General features: G+C 45.8%; 1 protein-coding gene across 1 annotated transcript in view; it reads left to right on the forward strand.

The window, feature by feature from the left end:
- Nucleotides 1–15,085, forward strand: part of LOC147747551 (calcium-activated chloride channel regulator 1-like) — a 365,801-nt gene that overhangs the window by 54,666 nt on the left and 296,050 nt on the right. Inside the window, exon 2 of the mRNA XM_086925678.1 lies at nt 4,750–4,887. Coding sequence (XP_086781804.1) covers nt 4,750–4,887 — 138 coding nt within the window. The remainder of the gene's footprint in view (nt 1–4,749; nt 4,888–15,085) is intronic.

Here is a 15,085-nt window from a genome sequence, read left to right on the forward strand (position 1 = left end):
ATGCAAGCATGGAGCATGTGAGAAAACAAAGCGGCCATCTTAGATGCATTGCGCATGAGCAACAATTTGCCTCCAGAACTGCGAGTGCGTCACATCACATGGGTATGACTGACGCATGCGCAGACTAAATTCCCACAAAGCAGCGACCATTTTAAAGGCAAGCGTATTACGTTTTAGAAAACACATAGGCAAGCCTCTCTGGGACACCCCGTGTAGTGTAAAATGTGCAATATTAGTAAGACAAAACTGATTGATTACAAAGTTAAGGTTATTTGAGGTTCTTGAATACAAGCAAGTCGCGTAAATTGCAAATACTTGCTCCATCAGTACTACAGATACCCAGAGGCTGTACATTAAAAGCTGCTAATGAGCATTCAGCTTTTATTGTCCTACCCACTTAAATAGCACTTTAAAACATATCCCCAACCTGTATTTGTTGCCTGGGTGTGCAGTTTCAAATTGTCATTTCGAAATGGCTAAATACACCTTTTACCAGGCCTACATCATCCTTTTTAATATGTACAAGTCACCCCTAGGGTAGGCCCTAAACAGCCCATATGGCAGGGTGCAATGCATTTAAAATGTTGGACATGCACTTTTAAGTTTTACATATCCGGGTAGTGGAAAACTCTCAAATTAATTTTTCAATATAGCAAAGCCTACCTCTCCCATCGGATAACTTTGGGTTACCTTATTACATTTACTAAGTGATAACTTTTGATTGGGAGAAAGTAGGGAAGTCATGTTTGGTGTCAACATAATTATAATTGAAAACCCTCTTTAATGGCAAATTCTGAATTTAAATCACAATTCTGAAAATGCCACTTTTAGAAAGATATCATTTTCTTGTCCTAACCAAAAAACTCCTGTGGACAGTTTTTTTCTGGCAGAGTCTTGCCTCCGGAGGAAACTGCACTTATTGGTCGGGGAATCATGGCTCTGCGGGAGGTGCAGAGTTCCCGCAACCACCTGAGCTCTGCCTGAGGCACTGCTTCTGCACTAGTCCTGCAACTGCCGTCCATTTATGCAGGAGGAGCTTTGTACTGGACATCATCCTGAGGGCTACTCTGCACCATTCCCCATTGCAGCAGCAACCATCAAGATCAAGGCCAAACCAGGAGCCACCACGTCCTGCACAGTCTACATCACCTTGGGTGATAATAAGGATTAGCCTAGAGTCCAGTGAACACAGACACGCAGTGCGCGTGTGACAGGACTTCAAGCAGACATCTTAGCAGGGAGCTCTTGTATGTATTTTCTACACAATAAATTGAATTTTTTTGTTGCCTTATTCTTCACTTTAATAACTCTAGCAGCCAATAAAAACTTCCCAAGAAATGCTTAGAAAATACAGTAGTACAGTGACAACCAATCACAGTCGGTGACACTGTATGCAATCATGTTTCTATAGGCCTAATCACTCTTTTTTCCCTCAAGCTCAGCCACCTCTTGAGTCCAACTTCATTCGAACATCCTTATCCAATCATGAATCTGGACTTCCTCTTTGTGCCGTTACAATTCTTATCCAGTTGCGGTGGCCCTCGATTTCCAGCGTAATTTTCGCCAGCACGTCAGGATTTTCTTCCACTGTCGAGCAGCAAAACCTCAGCAATCCACAACAAAGACTGACATTCCCATCATAGTTCCCCTCTGGACGTGACCTGTGTCCCATTGGCTTCATCCAAGGGTCTCTGGTGCAGTGGTGAAGTGGCCATCATGAATGAGGTTGGCTGTCCCTTGTTGCACCTACATTTCTTGATTTTTCAGATTAGTCTCTGCATATGCCTTTACTATTCTAAAACCTTTACCATATATATGCCTTTAGAATGAAATTTGTTGTAAAGGCATGTGTGCTAAAGGCATATTCGTAGTAAAGACATACATGCCAAAAACATGCTTGGTAAAAGCTTATGCGTGGTAATGGCTTCATTATAACGGTTAAACGTGGGAATGACCGCGTTGCAATGGCTGTCTCCCCCCTCTATTAATTTGGTTTGTATGTCTTAGACCATGTCTCCAATTTGCAGCAGTTGCTGCGCTGCAATGATTGTAAATCGTAGTAACTGAGCTGTTGATTGTATCTGTACTTGCTTACATGATTGTGCCCTTACATGCTGGAATGACAATGGTTTAGATCATAGTGAACTGTTGATATTGTCCGTTCTTGCCTAATGTCCCTTATGTGGTGTTTTAAATGTAGCCTTAAGAGCAATCTTTAGTATGGGATTTAATGTGGTCTTTAATGCAGCCATAATATGGTCTTCAATGCAGTTTTTCATGTAGCCTTTAATCCGCCCTCTAATGTATTAATGCAGCCTTACGGTGTTTAATGCTGTACCGTATTTAATACAGCATGTCTTGATGCAGCATGTCTTCAGTGCAGCAATCCTTAAAGGAGCCTTACATGCTGTCTAAATTTCCTCCTTTATTAGCCTTGAGTTTCGACTTCATTGGGCTTCAATGCTTAGTTAAATTATTTTATTTGCAGGTTTAGTAACCAAGGACCTGCTCACTATGGGAGGCACCGTAGAATGCAATGGGGGATGACAAGGTGTTCTGCAGCACGTTTTTCAGCCCTTTTCCATGTCCCATTCAGCTTTCCTTTATCTTACTGTTAATAGGACATACAGAGGACTTGGGGGGAGCCATGGAAAGCCATAGTGAGTCACTGTTAGTTGCAAAGTTTAGAGTAGAGCTGGCAAAGGCGTTGGCTATAGCTCCCACCGGTTGGTGACCCCAGAGTAGCTCCAGAGTAACTCCCTTATTGAATGTTTCTTCGTTTGTCTCATTTGCTGTTTGCAATGATCAGGTATGCGAGAAGCAGCGGAAGATGTCTTTCTTTGGAATAAGTTTGGGCCACACAGTTCAACTTTTCATAAGAAGGCTGCAGCATGGTAGCGCTGTAATGGCAAGTACGACATAGAAGAAGATGAGCAATTCCGTAGCCTACTTTCGAACCTCCCCTGGCACAGTTACCAATCAGCGTCAACCAGCACCATTGACTATCATTTGTACTTTGTGCTTCTGGTCGCTACACCTACGTAAAATTTAAAAAATCCATATCTCCGGTTTGCCTTGTTGAATTTTTTTCATTTTGTCATTTTGGTGTCATTTTGTTTATTATGTTTTACTATATTTTTCCTATTCAGTTTGGGATTTTTTAATATGTTGCATTTCGACTTTATTACTGTTTTCCTACTACATAAATACTTCACAAATGTTCCTAAGTTAAGCCTGTCTGGTCTGTACCATGGCTACCAGGGATTGTGCTCAAGTTGATTTAGTGTCTTTGAGAGTTCATGCTGACAAGAATTGTGATTATTCCCTGACGTAGGTAGTCATCCTGTCCAAATAATAATACAATGTCTTACAGTGTCCCACACTTAAAATACCAAGCATGATGCCTTGTGGGCTGCAAGTCGTATATAGGGGTGACTTAATAATATTTGCTAGGTAGGTCTTTACCTGTTGGAAAGGGTTATTCTGACAGGTCCCACTGCAATTTTACACTGTAGCAGTCGGCTACATAGGTTAGGCTGATACCAATGTTTAAACTGCCACTGTAGTGTATAACACATGAGGTGCTGCAGTCCACATGTTGCATTTAACTTCCTGACTCTGGATGCACTTTCTACACAGTATTCTAGGGACTTCGACACAAGTTAATCATGTCAATTTGGAATACGCCAATTTAACGATGTTCAAAGGGGGACCACAGGTGGTTCAGTCCTGGTTAACAGGGGTGAAGTCAACAGCATTCTAAAGCCAGCAAGACAGCCAGGGCATAAAAACCTAGGGGCATATTACCAAGGGCATTATCGCCGCATTAGCGGGACTTTTTCCCGCTAATGCGGCGATAATTTTATCGCCCTATTGCCAAGCTGTCGCTAACACCAGTTAGCGACAGCTGGTAGGCGATAGCGGGCATTTAGGGGCCCACTTTGCATGTCAGCGATAATTATCACTAATGACATGCAAAGTGGGCGTGCCAAGATGTTAGCGACTGAAAACAGTCGCTAACATCTCTAACTCCTATTACCAACTTTTGGAAATATTTGCTCTAAGCGCGAATATCTCCAAAAGCTAACGCCTGCTAAAAGCAGTTCTTAGCCATGTTATCCAATGGAAGATGGATAACATATATAAGAGCATTGTCACGATAATGTATGAATATCGCTGATTTTTCAGCGATATTCATGCATTTCGCAGGATTTTTACCGCTTTTGAGATAAACCTTGATAATATCAAGGTATCTCAGCGGTAAAAATCCTTGGTGCTCGGCGATATTTTTTTCCCCCTAACCAAGCAATAGCGATAGTTATCGCTATTGCTTGGTAATATGCCCCCTAGAGGTACATCATGCAAAAGATGGTAATTTCCTACACACTCCATGGATTTCAAATCATCAGGTCTATCATACCATGTGTAGATGCCATGAATGAGAGGCTGTGTGATAGATATTTATTGTTCTGCCTCTCACTCCTCCTTTGTTTGTGACAGTGCCACAATCAGCCAGAAGCTTTAGTCAATTTTATACTTGAATACATTTATTTCTCCAATTTATTATACATTTTAATGTACATATCCACCTTGCTTGCACACTTAAGGGGCAGTTGGAACACAACATATTCATGGTTAGTGTTCCAATCCGATTCTGTACAGCACCATATTATTGTGTAAATACAAATGCAGACTTGTTCTAGCTTTGCTGAGAGTAAGATTCATTTTCATTTTGTCATTACTTTCTAGGAAATGGTCACCGAAGCTTCCTTTTACATGTTTAATGCCACAAAAAGAAGATTTTTTTTTAGGAATGTAAAGATATTATTACCAGCTGATTGGAAAACAGAGAACTACCAGAAACCGAAATATGAGACGTATAACAAGGTGAGAGTTCAAATTAAAACAGAACTTACATAAAGCATTACCTGCCATCTGCAGATAAAAATGAAAGGTGTGTTAAATAGACAATTATTTGACAATAGTCATACTTTCGAAAGTATATGGTTCCTTCTAACAAATAGGTTCATTGAGCCCCCGTTGTACATATGGCTCACTGTCCCGGTCTGCACCATAGAACACCTTCAACTGGGTGTGCTGGACTCACACTTGGGCAGCGCACCCTATTTCAACACTTGCGCTGTACCCAGTCAGTGCAGGTACAAACAAATCCAACCAGCACTGGGAGCAGGCGTTAGTGAAGAGTGGACCAGCAAGTTGAAGTTACAATGCTCCCTTTTCCTGCAGGCAGTGAGCCCTTCTTCCCCTTGAAGAAGAGGGTCTTGCTCCTTCCTATCAGAATTATAGTAAGGTTGGAGACCTGGACAATAAAAACAGAATATGTAGTGTGAAATGAACGACTCCAAAATCAGTTAACAATTTGTTGCAAAAACCTTTTAGAATCAGTGTAATGTAAGTCAGATTAAAGGGCTTTATTTTAGAATGAGTAGTAGGATGCAGAGAGCTACTTTATTTCCTATAATCAGACCACAAAATAGGCATGAGTTTGTACTTTTATGCAGTTTATCTTAAATGCGAAATAAAACGTTGATTGATTGATTGATAAGCATGTTGCCATAACTTTCTAGACTCTTCCCTCCTGTACTCCTTCCTTATCCTATTAAGTCCAACGAACAGACTCACATGCCCACGGCTCAAATTAACAATTTATTTCCTCATACTAATCCACCACTAATCCATTTTTTTGTTCAAGAGTAGCATGCTACTCCCGAAAAATTACTTCAAAGCCTCTTCAGGGTTACTAAGCACTTCGAAAATGCAATTACATTAACAGTTACAATAAATATCTCATTTGCACTGCTCACACTTCATTTTTAGAAAACAAATCATAGAACAAAAATCCGGTTAAACTTTTTTTGTTTAAATTGCACGTATAATGATGCCCCATGACCTTCCTTTTATCTTACAACAAAAACGAAATATGAGACATCCCGGTATTCCTCGGAAGCTGGGCATAATAAACAATGTTGGAAACAATGGCTCAGTCTAATCACTTGGTAATTACTAATAGTTTGTTAGGGGAGCATTATGATATCACATTTCAACTGTACAACTATAATAAGGTTTTACAGCTAAGCAGCTATGTTTTCTAATTATAGGTGTTTGCAGACCTCACAACTCGACTCTATATATAAAATAGGAGACATGTTTTATTACAGGCATGGAAGGATTCCATGTATTTTATTATTATTATTAATATTATTATTATCATAATTAATTCAATGTAGTTATTCAGTGAATATGCATGAAACCTAAAGTGTTATTGTTTACATGCTCAAGAGGTTGATGTCATAAGTAAAACAAAAGTAATGCCTACAGAAAGAAATATGTGGAATGTTCAGTACCGCTGACTTACCTGTCTCCATTTAAAGTATACAGGTATCCTCACATTCACAGGGATATGACACTAATACTTTATGTATATCGCACATATCTGCCTTTAGCTTGGTCTTATAGCACTGCCTGGGTCTGCTATTAGTGCAGCCTTGTAGCACTATTGATTGTCTGTGATGTTGTCTTCGCAATTTCATCACAGTCAAGAGTCTGAAACTGCCTTCGTTAATACATTTAAGGTGTTCATTATATGGTGTGTGGTGGAATTGTTTGTTCACGGGTTTATTGTTAGGTTAATGTGTAAAAGTCATCTATGGCAGTGAATAGTTTGCAGGTAGAATTTTTTAAATCAAAGGTCTGTAGACGTGTGGAACTGGTGTCAGAAAATGTGGCTGTAGGATTTTACCAATTGCTTGCTTGGTTTGTAGGTCCTTTTTAGGTCTCACCTTCGCAGCGTGCATGCACTGCAAGGCAAAAATACCTTTTACCGTCGCTTTGGCTTTTCAGCCAAGCACGTGCACGCGTTCCATTGCCTTCAATAGCAACGCGTGCACGTTAGTAGATTCACTTGCGGGAGCGTTCGCCACCATCTGGCAGCAATTAATGCTCCCGCAAGTGAATCACACCCGCCCCCCTCCCGCCCACCGCGCGAGGCGCGCATGTTTGTGCTTGTTTTTTCTGTTGCAAGAAACTTACCTCCATACTAGAAAGCCATGTTGTTTGAAAATAAGCCTAAACAGTATTCTGTTTCATACAGTAATTGAGTTCGGGGAAACACGTGAATATTTAGATTAAAAAAAGAAGAAGCATGTTGTGCACACAAAACTACAACCAGCCCTTCGAGTTACTTTGGAAGAGATCCGTTTCTCTGCAGCATAATTGCAAAGATTTCAAAGAAAGAAGAGTTGAGCTGAAGCGTTTCCACTCTCAGGCCAGAGACCACCCAAGGACGGCAAGGCCGGAGCTTGCTGCCGCTGATCCTGAGTTAAAAATAAAAGTGTCTGCTTTGGCCCCTGCCAAAACTCCACAGACTCGCACAATATGGATGAGCGTTATTCCTCTTCACAATGGACCAGCAATATCAATCAAACAGCTTTCATATCTGCTCCAGAGAGAAGTGTTGATCCCTGGGAACCCGGCCTTGGATTAAACCAACTCTGTAAGAATGCATGCAATTGTGCTGCTGTGTCAAGTCTGCCATCAAACGCTGCTACCCCCACCCCTTCACTTTCCCCATTCCAGCTCCACTTGAGAGTCGTGTAATGTGCAGACTCGAACCTGTAAATCACGCACGGTCTCCTGTTCATCTTGGCCCCTTCAAAGGCTCCAGCTGGCATTTTCAGTTTGCAGATATGTGCTCTATGAAGTGTAGAAATTGTCTGCTTTGAACATATGAAAGGGTGTTTGGGGTGCCCTTATCTCTAGACCAACACATTCTAAAGCTAGATGTAGCAATTATAGATCTGCAAAATCAAGCCGAATATACAGTTAATATGCCAAGAACAGGCTTCGCACTGTTTACCATTTTCACACAGCACAGTGATGCACGAGCCTTCATGTGTTCAGTGTCAAATACATCTGTTCATATTTTGATTTTCTATGGAAAATCTAAAGTTAAAAAAAAATTATTGCTAGAACATGAAAGACATCTCATGCAAGTGTGTGTCTCCCAAATAAATACCAGCCTTTGAGAGTCATTATTTGTCTCAATTGACTTAACTCTTGAATTCTATCAATTAAGGTTTACTTATCACCAATATTACGCAAGCTTCTGGAAGGTTCTAGGAATCGATCACTGTGATTGTGTGACTACTTCCTGTTTTTACTGCAGGAGGGAGGAGACGTCCCTGCATTTCGTATACTAGGTCTCACAGGCAGAAGGATGTTGCAACAGGAAGGAGTAACATGAGTAAGCAAGGATTCTTGCTAAGCCAGGTAATGGTTTGGAGCAGCGTGGCGAATGTTTGTAACTGTTAAAGACGAGTGCATCTGCATAACCGATGCATCTCACTACCAAAGCAAATTAATTCGTTAAAATGTGTCCAACGAGAAACACTTGCGCAAAGAAAAAAACAAGCATTGGCATAGCCAATAGATCGTGTTTGTTTGCTGTCATTGGTGGTTACACTTTTTGTGTGGGAGAAGAGCAACAGTTCTCGTCTTTGTTCCAATCACCCGTCAGCCCCATCACTGCTTGAAAACAGCAGGGAACTCTGGGATGAAAGACCCAGCTATCTGTTGGATCAATGGACAGCAGCAATGACGGAGCATGATTTCTAGGTCTAGGGCTCCTTAGATCCGTGACCAGAATCTGCCTTACTGACCCCCCCCCCTCTCTGCACGTAGCATCAGGTAGGCCCAAATGCCTCAAACAGGACGAGGAGATTCTCGTGGGCGAGCCCGGCTATCAGTGATTCGGGCCTCAGCGCGCAGTAGCCATTTATTGCTGGATTTTCCTACCCATCTAGCGGTCAGGGAGGATTTTCTTTCTTTCTACGAGGACCCAATGCCCACTTGCTACACTGCTGCCCCCACATTTGATTATTTCAACCTGCATGCAGTGTCGCTGTACCTGTTCGGCAGAGCACACAGGGCCGCAGACTTCGCCACGCAGCTGTCGGTGTGTCACACATGGAAGTTGCCGGGTGTGAACGGGATCCGGTAGGAAGCTGCCACGTGGTCGGTGACTCGTCCAGCCTCAATTTTCTGCTAACGAGAGCAATTGTTCATGGAATTACAAGCACTTTGCCACGGCCAGTTGTGGTTCCCAGTCCGGCCCTGAAGGCAGCGAGGAGGGCTCGACCCAGCTGAGGGGCTTCGGGAACAGAGGGGCCGAAATATTAGCAGCAGCTGTGGCTCAGGCTCTTCAAAGCGCGCGCACATCTCTCCTAGCTGCATTTCGATTTTCTTATCAGCTACTCTCTCCCTCCCTCTCTTTCTCTCTCTCTCTTCCCTCTCTCTCTCTCGCTTGCTTTCTCTCTCTCTCTCTCTCTCATTCTCGTACTTTAGTTGTCTTGCTCGTCCCCTCTCTGTTTTTTCTGTGTTTGTGTCTCGCTCTTTGTCTTTCTCTGTTTATCTCTGTAGAAAAAGGTAGGGCTAGGACCTTTCTCAAGATTTGCCCGGCGCTAACCGCCCTTGTACCATTCAAATTACCAAGCAATGAGGCAGGCGCCGGAGACCAGAAGGCAGGAAACAGAAGTTTATTCCGACGGAGCAGAACACATCAGATCAGACAACAAGGTATCGTCTCGAGGTGCTCTAACAGCCTCTCGGAGGCCTGGCCTCTTATACACTGGTTTATGGCATGTGACCTTTCTTTATTATAATCAGAACATTGTGAAGCCAGGAAAAAGACATCCCCGTAATCCTCGTGTCAATCCCACCCCCATATACCTCCACAATAGAGGTCCTCAACCTGCTGATAAGAGGAGGGGGTCATCACGCAGCTGAGTGTTCCGTCGAGTCTTAGGATGTGTGCGCCTGATCATATCCCAGGGGGTGGGGAGACCTGGATCAATAGAGGGTCCTTTGAAGGAGAGCGACCTCATACAATAAGGGGCAGTAAATGATATCTCCCGGCTTAGGCGATGGCCTCGGACCTGTGTGGACAGCTGGACACGGGGGAAGGGGTCATCAAAGGAGTGGTATTCATGCCGCGTGGACAATCGAGCGCGGAGGGAAGGTTTATCAACAGAGGGGCATTCATGGGAGGAAAGGAGATGCTGGTCAGGCGCAGGCGTGACTCCCAAGGACAGGGTCATGCAGAAGGGTTATGCTCATGAGGGGGAGGGAGGGGGAGCCAGGGTGCGCGGAGGATGCTTGCTGGGTCAGAGGGGCGCGCTGGTGATCGATCGTGGACAGGGAGACCATGATACCTAAAAAGGGTGTTGTGCATGTTGTACGTGGGTGACAAGCTGGCACAGATGATGTTTAGTTCGCAAACTAAAATTCCACAGTCCTCCCTTTTAACATGTCTCGCCAACTTGTCAGTTTGGATTTATCCCCATAGGCCACGTATTTCTACTTCATAGAGGGGACTCATGTGCTCATTTCGGAAGTCCAAAGTCTTTGGGCACATACAGTTAGAAACAAGGCCGCACAAAGATGGCAGACATTGGATACCTAAGCAACACCCACATAATATCACAACAGGTATCAGCACGAAGGAAAACAACCTCCAACCCCAGTTCTTCAAAGTGTCCCAAAACCAGCTCCCAAGCGACCATCCTTCCTGCTCTTGGTGAACCTCCGAGGAAAGTCTGTGGAGGTGTTCAATGGCTTTGTAGACTGAAGGCGAGTTATCTGGCACGTATGTGCAGCAGCTAGATCCGATGATGCGGCATGCTCCTCCTCGGTCGGCTAGGACCACGTCTAAGACAAGGCGGTTTTGAAGTGTCACAAGGCGGACCGCTTGAAGCTCAGCCGTGTTGTTAGCAAGGATGCCAGCCGTGATGTTGATCGTTGTTTCTACTGCCTGGGTCAGGTGTCGGATAGCACGGCTGTTTGCCATTGGGCCCCACAGAGGAACAAGTCCCTTTGCTGCATCTAGGAACTGTGCTCCAGTGGAGTCGGCTTGTCCAATGTCATCTGCACGCCTCTGCCGGTGATGGTTGGCAGGGGCTACATATGTGGGTGGAAGAACGAAGGCAATGTAACAGGTGCCTTTCCAACCTCTCGGGAGCCAGGTGTAAGCTTTGGTGCCACACACGAAGTACATATTCGGAGAAGCAACAAAGGAAGGGGGGTCAACTGAGTCCAATGTTCTGGTAATTCGGCAGGCGCTGTGACCCACCAGCTGCGTTCCATGGCCTTCGAGACACACAAGACCTGTGACATTGATAACAGACAGGGCCACAGTCAGAGTAGCGGTAGTTTGTTTTTGCAGATGTGAGAAGGTGGTCCTGGCGGGATTGTGGAGCACCTGTACTTCGACTCGTTCTTCGGCTGGAATGTCTTTAAGGAAGGTGGCGCCCGTGAGAGCAGGACACAGGGCAGCAGAGGTCTTTTCGGTTTTGTTCAACCAGAACCCAGAGTAGAAGTGTGACACTGTCTGGCTGGAGGTGGCATTATCCTTGTGGCTCTCTTGCATGAGGATCAACCAGGCGAGGCAGGAGCCGTGAACTGAGAAAGGAGAAGGGATAAAGGGGATGGAGTGTCCAGTGGCATGCGGGAGCAACCCGCAGATCCAGCAGTTCGTAGCATTTGCAGCAAGGTTGTGTTGGTGCAACAGCTGCACGAAGGAATTGTTCCAGAATTCCCTGCGCCTCTCTCGGAGCTGAGGTGACAGAGAGATTAGGTGATGCTCTTTCAGGGGTGTTGGCTGTGCAGTAGGTAGCAATGCCTCATGAGCCGGCGTGCTTTCCTCCAGAATCCAGAAGGAGGTCATGAGGAGGAGGCAGAAGAGGAAGACAATGAAGAGTGCGATTGTCTTTGATTTGTGCAAGTTGTCAGTCTTTGGATTTCTATACTGGGTATTTCCTGTTGCTTCCATCATCTTCTTATCTGGCGCTTCCATCATCTTCTCATCTGGCGCTTCCATCACCTTCAAGGGGCTCGGTAGTGGGCAGAACCACAGACTTCGTTTAGCTTCTCTCCCGGTAACCCTTGATTGTGCTTAGGTCACCGTTCTGAGATTCAACTTAGTCCGTGGCCTACTTAGCCGAAACTCCCTCCTTTCGACGCAGGAAATACCCTTCTCTGGATGGCACAGTGGGATCAGAGAATTTTGCAAGTTCGAGTGCCTCAGTATCGGGATAACAGTCCAATATCGGTCGGTCTTTGCTCAGGAGCTCTTCTTGGGTGCTGACGTTTTCTGTCGTGGCCAGGTTCGCAGAGACCTTCCGGCAATGATGCGCGTGCAGCCAGTGCCTCTTCCCCTCCACTCGAAGCGCCGTCCGTGTGGTAATCAGCACTTGCCAGGGGCCCGTCCACCGAGGTTCCAGACTCTTGGTCCGTTGGAAATTTCGTATTAGGACGAAATCTCCCGGTTGGATGTCGTGGCCGGGGCCCCTGGAAGCATTGGGGATGGCCTGCTGCACCTGTTGATGAATGACAGACAACGTTTTAGTTAACTTGCACAAATAATCAGATAGTAGGACGTCTGGGACGTCATGAATGGAGGTCGGTTTGGGAGCAGTCCAGAGATTCATTGGTCGCCCAAACACGACCTCGTAGGGGGTCAAGTGGTGTTTGGTGGGAGTGGAGCGCATTGATAACAAGGCCAGTGGGAGGGCATCCGGCCAGTTAAGTCCAGTGGTGGCCACTATTTTTGACAATTTTAACTTCAGTGTGGCATTATGGCGTTCCACCAGACCGGCGGATTGGGGGTGGAAGACCGCATGAAACCTTTGCTTCACCCCCAACCCCTTTAAGATTAATTGGATAACCTCAGCTATGAAGTGGGGGCCATTGTCGCTCCATAAAATTCTACAAAGGCCATAGCGAGGGAAGAATTCTTTCAGTAGTACTTTGGCAGTAGTCATGGCAGTGTTGTCACGGGTTGGATAGGCCTCTTCCCATTTGCTGAAGGCACATACGATGACTAGTACATACTTCAAGCTTTGGCATCTCTCTAGTTGGATGTAGTCCATCTGTAGGACCTCAAAGGGGTGATTGGGGATCCCAAACCCTCCCCGGGGTACCACAGTTCCTTTCCCGGGGTTGTGTTGCAGACAGATAAGGCACTGCTGAACTAGGCGTCTGGCTGAGTCGGGGATTTTGTCGTTGTGCCAGACTTTGGAAATGAGTTCGATCATGGGTGCAGATCCTATGTGTGCGGGGGAATGTGCCATCGTCAGTATGGGGATCAGATATGAGTCGGGCAGCAACCACTTGTTTGCATCCTTCGTTCGCCAGCAGCCCTCTTCATCCTTCAAACCCACCCTTGCCCACTTAGTCAGCTCGTGAGGGGTGCTGGCCGACTGTATGTCTCTGATCATTACCCTTGTGTCACTCAATTTTTCTGCTTGTGACCTGGTCACATACATGCGTGTCACCGTCCTATTCTCAGCTGTGGTTCGTGCAGTGATGTCGGCCAATGCATTCCCTTGTCCGACTAAGTCTGTCACCCTTTTGTGTGCCTGACATTTGATCACGGCTAATCGTTTGGGGAGGAGAACTGCTTCAATCAGGGCGGAGACTAGATCTCCGTGGAGGATTGGGGTGCCGTGGGACGTCAGGAATCCCCTCTCCCTCCACAGGAGTCCAAAATGGTGGACCACCCTTAAGGCATACTGGCTGTCTGTGTATATGTTCGCGGTGGTCCCCGTGGCTATGATGCATGCTCGTGTGAGGGCTATCAGCTCTGCTGCCTGGGCAGATCGTTGTGTGATGCAGGCTGTCTCAACTACTGTTCGGGCTGTCGTGACTGCATAGGCAGCTGAAGTGGTGCCATCTGGGAGTTTGATGCATGAGCCGTCTACCCATAGCTCTCCATCGGGATCAGTGAAAGCAGTATCTCGGAGGTCAACTCTACTCCTAGTTTGTTCGTCCGTTAGGGTCACACAGTCGTGGATGGGGGAACGTCGGGGTCATTTTCAGGCAGGGGCAACAATGTGGCAGGATTCAAAGTTGTGCATCTCTTTAGTGTGATGTGGGGTGCAAGTAACGTCAGTTCGTACCCTGTCAGTCGTGCGCTAGTCAGGTGTTGAGTCTTGGTTTGGTTCAGAAGGGTGTCGACTGCATGGGGTACTAGCACAGTGAGGGAATTGGAAAGTACGATTCCTTCGCTCTGACGGATAGAGACAGCAGCGGCAGCTACTGCTCGAAGGCAGGCAGGCAAAGCTCTGGCTACAGGATCAAGAGTGGCGGAGAAGTAGGCACAAGGGCGCTGCTTAGGACCAATCGATTGAGTTAGGACAGACAATGCGCATCCCTCCCTTTCGTGGGTGAAGAGGGAAAAGGGTTTGGAGTAGTCCGGCGTTCCGAGGACGGGTGCTGAGCAGAGTCCATCCCGTAATTCCTTAAAGGAGGCTTGACACTCAGTGGTCCAAGGAAGCGGGGAGGGGACATCTTTGGTCAGCAGGGCAAGTAATGGTTTCACAATGAGGCTGTAATTAGGCAACCACTGTCTGCAAAAAGAGGTTAGGCCAACCAAAGAGCGGACCTGCTTTTGTGTTTTTGGGATGGGGGTGTCTAGGATGGTTTGGATTCGGTCGGGTGTAAGTTTCCTCCCTTCTTTGGACAGAAGATGGCCTAGGTAAGTCACTTGTGGCTGGCAGAACTGTAACTTCTTTTTGGAGACTTTATGGCCATTTTCTGCAAGAAAGTGTAGGAGTTGGACGGTGGCTGTTGTTGCAAGCGGGGTGGTGTCGGCCGCCAAAAGGATATCATCGACATATTGGATCAACACCACTCCATCTGGTAGCTGGAAGGCATCCAGCTGTCTTTTGAGGGCCTGGCTGTAAATGCTGGGACTTTCAGTATACCCCTGGGGAGCTCTACAAAATCGGTACGAGCGGGATTTTAAAGTGAAGCCGAAGAGATAACGGCTGTGTGGATGGATGGGGATAGAGAAAAACGCGTTCTTAAGGTCGATAACAGTGAAGGTGGTGGCAGTGGACGGGATGAGGGTCAGAATGGTGGTGATATCGGAGACTACAGGATATTGGGGTACAACCACTTTGTTAATCTCTCGTAAGTCGATGATGAAGCGGTACGCTTTCTCATCTCCTTCACCTTGCTTCTTAACAATAGGTAGGATTGGGCTGTTGCAGACGTTGCTAACCACCTC

The sequence above is a fragment of the Lissotriton vulgaris genome, chromosome 1_1 (assembly GCF_964263255.1).
Source record: "Lissotriton vulgaris chromosome 1_1, aLisVul1.2, whole genome shotgun sequence".
Lineage (NCBI taxonomy): Eukaryota > Metazoa > Chordata > Amphibia > Caudata > Salamandridae > Lissotriton > Lissotriton vulgaris.